Source organism: Arachis ipaensis, chromosome B06 (assembly GCF_000816755.2).
Source record: "Arachis ipaensis cultivar K30076 chromosome B06, Araip1.1, whole genome shotgun sequence".
NCBI classification, from domain to species: domain Eukaryota; kingdom Viridiplantae; phylum Streptophyta; class Magnoliopsida; order Fabales; family Fabaceae; genus Arachis; species Arachis ipaensis.
In genome coordinates, this window is record NC_029790.2 from 16,084,629 (window position 1) to 16,093,442 (window position 8,814).

Consider the following 8,814-nt stretch of genomic DNA (forward strand, 5'->3'; position numbering starts at 1 on the left):
CTAGAAAGCTAAAAATATGTATGGCTTAATATGATAGAGAAGATTGAGACGAGAATTTTGACACCAATTTTATAGAAATCGACCCAAGATTGAACCGAACGGGCCAAACCGGGCCAACCGGACTCATATTGGGCCCTTGACCTAACCAAACTAAACCTAAAACCCTCATTTCAGTACTCTCTCTCCTCACTAAACACTCAAGCACGCCGGAAATGAGAATGGGGGGAGGAAGAACACTCTTCCAAAGCTCAACCTTGTTTGATCTTCAAACCACCATAACTTTTGATCTGGAGCTCCGATTGTCGCACCGTTGGCTGCCACGCGTTCACCGTGATGAGCTCTACAAAACCCACTACTTTATTCTTGAGATAAGTCATGAATCTAGTCCAGTTTTTTCAGCCTTAAATTCAAATTTTTGGGTGAAAAGTGTTGATATTTTGGGCTCTTTGATGTTATAGGACCCAACTAGCTTGAAGAAAAAGAGAAATCTTGTCTCCTTGATCCTTGGATGTGATAAGATTCTCAACCTTAGTGAAATTTGTTGATTTATGATGTTGGATATTGAGTTGTTGTGTTTAGATGTGATAATTGTGGTTTAGGTAGTGTGTATGTAAATATTGAAACTTGATTGAGATTTTGGAAAGCTTGAAAAAGGCTTTGGTGTGATAAAAATCTGTTCTTGGAAGTGTTGAGACCTTGAGGGCTTGTGAAAAAGTGATTTGAAAGTACTTCGGGTTAAGTGGGGAAATCGGCTAAGGTATGGTCTCGGTTTCCTGTATCTAAAATGTAATGTGGTGTGAAAACTTAGGTTAGAGGCCCTAAGATAGGTTTTGAATGGTTGATATTGTTGAATGATTGAACTCAATTGTATGGTCATATCTGTGATTATAAATATTGATAAATTGGTGGTGTGATGCATGAGAGATATGCATGTTTTGATATATGATTGATAATTGGTTGAGGTTGAAATGTGGGTGAAACCATGTTGAGAATGAGGGTGGTGATAATTGTATATATTGATGATTGATTGAAAATGGTGTTGTTGGAAATTGGAATGAGGAAAATATATGTAACATGGTATTGTGTTTTAAATTGGATTATTTGATGAGATTGGTCAATATAGTGGGTTGATGGTTATGGTTTTGATCAAAATATTGATGTATGAGTTGAGGAGGCTTGAGGTTGATTTTTGGTATGTTTTGGTTGATTTTACAAAGGGTTGGAATTGGTTGTTTTGAAAAATGGCACTTTGTGGTTTTGTATGAAAATGTGGTTTTTGAAAATACTTTGACGGAGCATAACTTGGACTCTGGATCCCCATTTTGTGCCAAACTTTTTAGAAATGAAATTGGATCCATGATGTCTATACTGTTCGAAGAACGGGTGAAAAATGATTTGAAACGAGGAAGTTATGCCCGTTGGAAGATTGGGGTTTGAAATTGTGAATTATGCAGTTTTTTAACTTAGAAAATTTTTTAGCAGAAAGCACCCCACGCGTAGGCGTGGCCGACGTGCACGCGCCGTTTTCAAAAATTCACTACCCACGCGTGCGCATGGCCCACGCATACGCGTCGATAAGCGAATTTAATTGGCCAAGCCAAATTTCAGAGAGTTGTGCCTGAGTTGTGCTGGTTTTGCGCCTAAGGCACAAAAGGCACCCACACGTACGCGTGGCTGACGTGTAGACGTCACTTGGTTTTTATCCCATCCACGCGTGCGTGTAGAGGGACGCATACGCGTCGCTGTAATTTGATGCATTCCACGCGTGCGCGTGGGCGACGCGTACATGTGACCCTGTTTTCATCCCGAAGTGGAGTTTTGAGTTTTCAAAGTCAAATTTCATACTTCTAAGCCTCTGATCTCACCCCTTATGTCTTAAAACTTGATGATATGCCTAGAAATGAGAAGGACTAGCAAATGTGGTAACTTGTGGATGAAGAAAGGAGAGAATTAATGATGAATGATGAATGATGAATGATGATATCCTTCTTCTTTGTATTTCTCCTCCTTTTTCTTCGCATGATTTCATCTTCATCGTCGTGTTTCTCTTCCTTCTTCTTTTGATTTTGCAACATTATGTATTTTTTTTCTTCTTTATTTAATTTTTTCCTCCCAAAAAGAATTATGAGAATATGAAATAAGAAGATGAAGAAGAAGAAGCAGCAGAAGATGAGGAGGAGGAAGAGGAAGAGTTCTGAATTATGCAGAACTTATCAGAATAAAAATACATCCAAATATCTTCGTTTTACACCTAAATTTGCTGCAAAGACAGAAATGAGTTATGCTATGTGTACACACTAAAATCAGCCACCAAAAATCAGCCACCGATATAAATACATACTGGAATACAAATATACATTGAAAATAAATTAAAGCACAAATGTATTTATACACATACATTGATGGCTGATTTTAGTGGCTGATTTTAGTGTACAAATAACATTTTTGTACAGAAAAATATTTTCTCTAATGCTGCATTTTTTTTCTTCTTCTTCTTTTTCTTATTTCTTTCTTTCTTTTAGTTAAATGAATATAAGTTCATCATCTTTCAAGTAATTTTGCAGCATTATGTATTTTTTTTCTTTGTTTGATTTTTTTGTTTTTATTCTTGTTAAGAGAGTAAAACAAGAAGAAACTTCAGAATGTAAAACAAAAAGGAAAATATGAATAAGAAAAAAAAGAAGATGGTGATGATGAAGAAAAAAAAAAGCAGCAGAAGATCAGGAGGAAGAAGAGGAAGAGTTTTGAATTATGCAGAACTTATCAGAATAAAAATACACCCAAATATCTTCGTGTTACACCCAAATTTGCTACAAATACAGAAAAATATTTCCTCTAATACTGTATTTTTTTCTTCTGAATTGAACCAAACCTCAGCCACATGATTGGATTCAAAAACAATAATCAATTTCATTCTGTTTCAATTGACAATCTGAACTTGAATTATTCATTATATTCAACAACGAGATAACTGATGATGGAGGAGAAAGAGAAAAAGAAAGGAAGAGAAGAAAATCCAATGAAAAAGGAGGAGGAGGAAGTGGTGTTGATGACGACGATAACGAAAAAGAAAAATAATGAAGAAGAAGAAGAAGAAAAACGTGCAGTAACATGAAGAAGAAGAAGAACGTGCGTGCGTTGATGGAAAAATCTGTTAAGGAATAGCGTGAAACATACGTGCCATAAGAGGCGCGTTTTAGGAGTAAGTGAATTTCAGGACTTGTAAAAATTCAAAAACATATCTAGTCAAAGATCTAATTAGATTTTTAAATAATTATTTTCTATTTTTTGTCTTTTGACAGTTTTTCTTTATCATAAGTAGCCTATTAGAATATCAGACTAATTAATGACTTATTTTATTGGGGTTGACGCAACAAAAGAAAAAATAAAAATGACAAAATTGTGATTGGTATTTAAAAGCTCATAGCAGAGATCTAAGTTGTACCATCACCTTCACTGAATCACAGTTGAAACCTGAGAAAATGTCAAATAACAGCACAAATGGAGGTAAGAAGAGAAAACTCTGTCCACCAAAAGAATCCGAAGATTGGTGCTTTGAATGCAAGGATGGTGGAGAAGTCATTGTATGCGATCGCAGGTTTGTTCCTTTTTTTTTTTTGAGGGAGTTCAAACGATTCAGTTGCCTTAGGTTCTTTTTTTTTTCTTTTTTTTTTCTTTTTTCTTTTTTAAGTCTTCACTTGTAATAAGCTCCACCAGTTATGGTATCGTATGGTGTGGTATGGGTTGACTCTGATTCTTTTGCTTTTCAGGAACTGTGTGAAGGTTTATCACTCCTACTGTGTTCCTGTTACCCCTGAGAAGGACAAATCTTGGATTTGTGGTAAGCCATTTGAGTTTCTTGATAATGTAGTAGAGTTCTTGCTGGGTAGCCAAATATATGATTACTGATTAGTCTTCTTTTAAATGGGAAATTTTGATTTGCAAACTAGATGGCCTTCCACTAATGGTTCCATCAAGTTTAATGCATGATAGTAAATACATTGAATTTTATTCTCTGTGGTTTCTTCTTTTCCTAATTGAGTACACCAAACCCTAACTAAATCATTAGGTTTTTGCATGTCCAATTACCATGAGATTAAGCTCTTTCAATGACTACATGATTAGGTTGCCATAACTGAAATGCTGCATTTGTATTTTATATTTTCAGCTTGGCATTATTGCTTCGAATGCAAGGAATCCGCAAAGTTTTATTGCCTTGGTTGTCCAAATGCTTTGTGCAAAGAGTGCTTGGCTTCCTCAGAATTTATCACTGTCAAGGGTGATAAAGGATTATGCTGCAACTGCGCGCCGCTAGTCAAAATTATAGAACAAAATTTGGACCGTGACTCTCAGGGGGTAGGTGTGATAATATGGAATGCCATTTATTTTTTACCAAATTAATTCTTGATTACATCGAATCCATAATTGCATTTAATTTAGCTGCTACACCCTTTCTGCACTAACTTCATAATATTAGGAAGCATTATGGCAAAGGATATATACTAGTTTTCAATTACTATGTGACTTACATCAATTACTATGTAACTAACAAAGACAGAAAATTTTGGTGAAACTATTGCTATATCTTTTCTCTAATTTGTGGATGTTTCAGTTTCTGAGTGTACAAGATAATGCGCAATATAAACATATGAGAGTGTGAGAAGTAAGGCTGTTTAACATTTGTAGTTGAGATAAAATAAATGGCTGGTCAGGTCTTTGCGACATATGTGAGTCTAGACTATTGAGCCAAAATTGTTACCTTCATTTTTGTTCTTTTGGATGAAAGATGAAACAGCTAAATGATAATGATCAGATTGGTAAATTGGAATCATATTATAATTTAAGTTGAGATGATATTTATAGTTGGCAGTTTCCAATAAAATTTGTTTGTTCCTTGCAGAACAAGATAAGCGTGGATGGAAGAGATACATATGAGGGTCTATTCAAGGAATACTGGGAAATTATTAAGCTAAACGAAGGATTAACTAGTGATGATATCTCTGCTGCACAAACCAACTACAACAAAATGGTTAAAAATTCTCCAGATCAAAGCAAAGTCATTGATGTAGATAAAGAAAGTCAGAATGACTCCATGTCATCGGACGGCAATGAAGCTTTTATGTATAAACACAACTCAACCAAAAGGAAGCAGTCCAGTTCACTGGAGTTTATGGGATGGGGATCGAAACCTCTCCTTAGCTTCCTTGCGTCCATTGGAAAATTTAGTACTGAACCATTGTCACAGTGGGATATACGGACTCTTGTGTGTGAATACATTGAGAAGAACAATCTCTATCTCTCGCAAGATAAGAGGAAGTTCCTCCTTGATGAAAAGTTGTTTCCTATATTCGGAAAAAAGGTTATGTCAAAAAATCAAATATATCCTCTATTGGAACTTCACTAAGGAAAACTTCAATTGGAAAAGGAGGACTTGTCTATCAAGGCTAGTCGTTTTGCTTCCATAAGTGCCAGTAATATAAGACTTATTTACTTAAGACAAAGATTGGTGCTAGAGTTATCTAAACAACTTGAAAGTTTTATGGGTAAGGTTGTTGGAGCCTTGGTTAGAGTTAAAATGGATTCCAGTGATTGTATGCAGACGAGGTCTTACCATCTTGTGAGAGTTACAGGTATCAAATTAGACATGTTTGATAATCTATATTTTACACTTCTCCCTTTTATTTGCTAGTTTTGTTAAGTTGCTTTGTGTTTTACAGTGTTGGCCTATGTTTCCTAACTTTTTGCTTACTTCTCCTGTTTTTATAGGTGTTGTATTGGAGGATGATGTTAAGAGAATTCTTTTGCAAGTTTCCTTCATGTCTAAAGCCATCCCTATCTCCGAGCTTTCTGATAATGACTTCACAGAGGTCAATCAGCTGCATTGAGCATGTTATTTTGTTTGAATAATTTATGAACATTTTGTATGCAGTATGTATGTTGTGCTTCTAAGCATTTATTGCTGTATAACAGTTATTTGTGTTTTATATTGTTTACAGCAAGAATGTGAGGATTTGCGGCTAAAAGTGAAAGCCAACCTGCTGCAGAAACTAACTGTTGTAAGTTGTTTTGACATTCGAAGAAGCGTTTTTATCTTTTCGAGGAATACTATCCCAATTAGGAATTGTATTAGTTTAATAAGAAATCATATTCTACTTGTTTAATGTATCAATTTGACTGTTAAAATTGTCAGATTGTAGCTCTAAAGTTAGTGTAATTACCTAATACAAGCTTAAAAATTGAAGTAATTCGTTTACCCCTTTGGTTTTTTACAGGTGGAGCTTCAAGAAAAGGCAAAAAGTCTTCATGAGGATATAACAAAGCATGTATGCTTCTTTTGACTCGTGGTAGCTATAAGTTAACAACATCTACCTATTCACCCCGCAAATACAGAAAGAAAAGCGTTATATCTACCCTTTTCTAAGTATAGGTTTAAATGTTTGAAATATCTATATCTATAAGACCTCATTGGACGAATTACATTAGTCGATCCTTTGTTAGAATAATCGTGATCATGATCATGTGAGCACATTCCTTTTCCCTTCTGCCTGACTTATGAGCCCAAAACATTTTATTAGGTGAGTATGTAATCACAGACTGACAGAGACAGAGTTGATATGTTATGTGTGAAAACTGAGCTCCATTTTGAAGTAGCCTTGAATGATTTGTTTTTTGACATTTTATGCATGTCATTGACTCTTGCTTACTTTCTCTACTATCCTTAGTCGAGGTAGTCTGTTATAGAGTATTAAATGTCAAATTAGCTGTGTAGGGAGTAGGGACTAGGGAGTAACAATCAATAAAAGCACCATCTTAGTTCTGATATAAACAGTAAATTAGCCAAAATATAAAAAACAATGAAGGCAGGACCACCCAACATTGCTTCTAATTCTAAACAATTCCTAATTAAGAGAATTCGATAGATTACTTTATTTCTGTTGAACATTGGCTTTGCTTACCAAAATCTTGTAACGTATGGTTATTTTGGTTTTGGTGTTTGTTGCATTTATCACAGCTTGTAAATGTCTTTCTTATTCTTCTGACCCTTCTTCACTTTATGTTCTTGCTAGTGGATCGCGACTCGACTAACCTATTTGCAAAATCAAATTGACCGTGCAAACCTGAGGGGAAGACAAAGAGAATATCCTTGTTCCTATTATTATATTTTTATTAAAAATAAATGCATGAAATCTTAGTAGCTCATAGTCATACACGTTAGCATAGACCTTGTATAAGTTTCTGTTGCTTCAGTATAAGAATCATAGTTTCTCCTTAACCATGTTTTTTTGTGCTATACAAAATTTGCCTTACTAGATGAAAGGGAAGAACTTCAACAACCATGGAAGCAAGAAGAGTTGTTAAAGCGAGTTCCTTCAGTTTCCCCAGAGTTTACTACAGAGCCACACAATGATCCTGAAGAGAACTAACACATGTAACTTGTGGTTTTATGGTTTAGAATGAAGGTCCATGCTTTTGGAAACATGTTAATTTCTTAATGCTGCTCCGATAGGTTATAGCCTTTTTAATAATAATAAATTAATTCTAGCTAGTATATGTTTGGTCAATTTTGTGACACTTGGAATTAAGGCTATGTACTGTCGTATATAATAGCTTTATCAAAAATGCCATGTGTACATTAAAAATCAGTCACTAAATCAGTTATTGTGTGTGTTTACATGTATTTTCAATATAAATTTTATATTTTAATATATATTTTATACAAATAATTGATATAGTGGCTGATTTTTTGTGTACACTTAACATGATTGTAGTTTTATATATAGTTGGTGCTCTCATATTCATGATTTTTGTCTGCCAACATTGTCCATGAGACACGTCATGTGCATTTTCCCACTTCCTCCCAATCTCTCTTCTAAGAAGTTTCCCACACCTTTGTTTTCTCAAAATTGTTCTTGTGGTTCAATTTTAATCAGGTGCAATCTTTTTTGCTGATTCAGCAATGTGATTGCTTTAGAGTTTTTCAATTGCGGCCAAGTTCAGTGGTTTTAATAAATGAATATTCAATGAAGCATAATCAGCAAAGTAAAGAAGAGGATCTTACTTTGTCAAGCATGGTTATGATGGTTTGACCTGTGCTGCAATTAAAACAAATAGATACGGAAAGAGATTTTATTGTAAGGAAAATCTTGCAGTGCTCTATAATTATTCCTTTCCGCTTTGTAAAACCACTTAATTTCACTTTCAATAGTTTGACATGCCGACACCTTCTCAAACGTGACTATAATTAGAATAATTCAGTTTAATTGTCAACTTTTTAAATTAATTTGGACTGATTCAGTGGTTAGTTTATTAGTTCGTTTAAATAAGTATTGCGAGTTTGAATTTTGTTTTGTGCATGTAATAATTTATTGGACATCAACAAATTCTTAAATAGAGTTTTAATTTGTGACATATTAATCCTTGATTTGTAAGGATAAAAAATAATGTGAAAAAAAAATTGTGATTTTTTCAGATTTAAGAGTCAACCACATGGTTTAGAAAATTTGCGTATAGTCCATTTGTGACTTTTTCTTATTGCACCCTTTGCCACAAGTCCTTTTGCGTAAAATTCTTATTTTATCTGGCAAAATTTCTCTCCCATAGGTTCGAAATTGGGCATGCTATGCTTCAAAGAGGTAGCCTAAAACTTAGGATGACAAAACTTAGGGGTGACAAATTTTTTTGAAACTGCAGAAATTTTTGTGGGAACTATTTTAAATAGGATCTAAAAACAGAAAATTTTTTATGTGGAAATAAAGATGGAGGCTAAAATTCTTTTGAGGCAGATGTGGAAATTCGAGTGGAGATCTCCGTTCC

At 34.4% G+C, this 8,814-nt stretch overlaps 2 protein-coding genes across 2 annotated transcripts; both read left to right on the forward strand.

The window, feature by feature from the left end:
* LOC107645780 (zinc finger CCCH domain-containing protein 44) lies at positions 3,383-5,402 on the forward strand (the record flags this gene model as incomplete). The annotated part of the gene is given in 4 exon segments (XM_016349886.2): positions 3,383-3,598; positions 3,771-3,841; positions 4,169-4,356; positions 4,901-5,402. Coding segments are annotated over 4 exon segments (877 nt in total), but the record flags the coding sequence as incomplete, so codon positions are not given.
* Positions 5,403-7,546, forward strand: LOC107645781 (uncharacterized protein At5g08430). The gene is made up of 6 exons (XM_016349887.2): positions 5,403-5,630; positions 5,767-5,867; positions 5,997-6,056; positions 6,273-6,323; positions 7,068-7,138; positions 7,295-7,546. Exons 1-6 carry the CDS (start codon positions 5,540-5,542, stop codon positions 7,422-7,424), a joined length of 504 nt encoding a protein of 167 aa, XP_016205373.1. The 5' UTR covers positions 5,403-5,539; the 3' UTR covers positions 7,425-7,546.

What these genes read in the sequence shown, in the direction of transcription:
- LOC107645781 (XM_016349887.2), top strand. Translation starts at nt 5,540, where the DNA reads ATGGGTAAGGTTGTTGGAGCCTTGGTTAGAGTTAAAATGGATTCCAGT. An exon ending in TGCTGCAGAAACTAACTGTT is followed by an intron (nt 6,057 to 6,272) that starts GTAAGTTGTTTT and finishes GGTTTTTTACAG; the next exon opens with GTGGAGCTTCAAGAAAAGGC. An exon ending in ATGAGGATATAACAAAGCAT is followed by an intron (nt 6,324 to 7,067) that starts GTATGCTTCTTT and finishes TGTTCTTGCTAG; the next exon opens with TGGATCGCGACTCGACTAAC.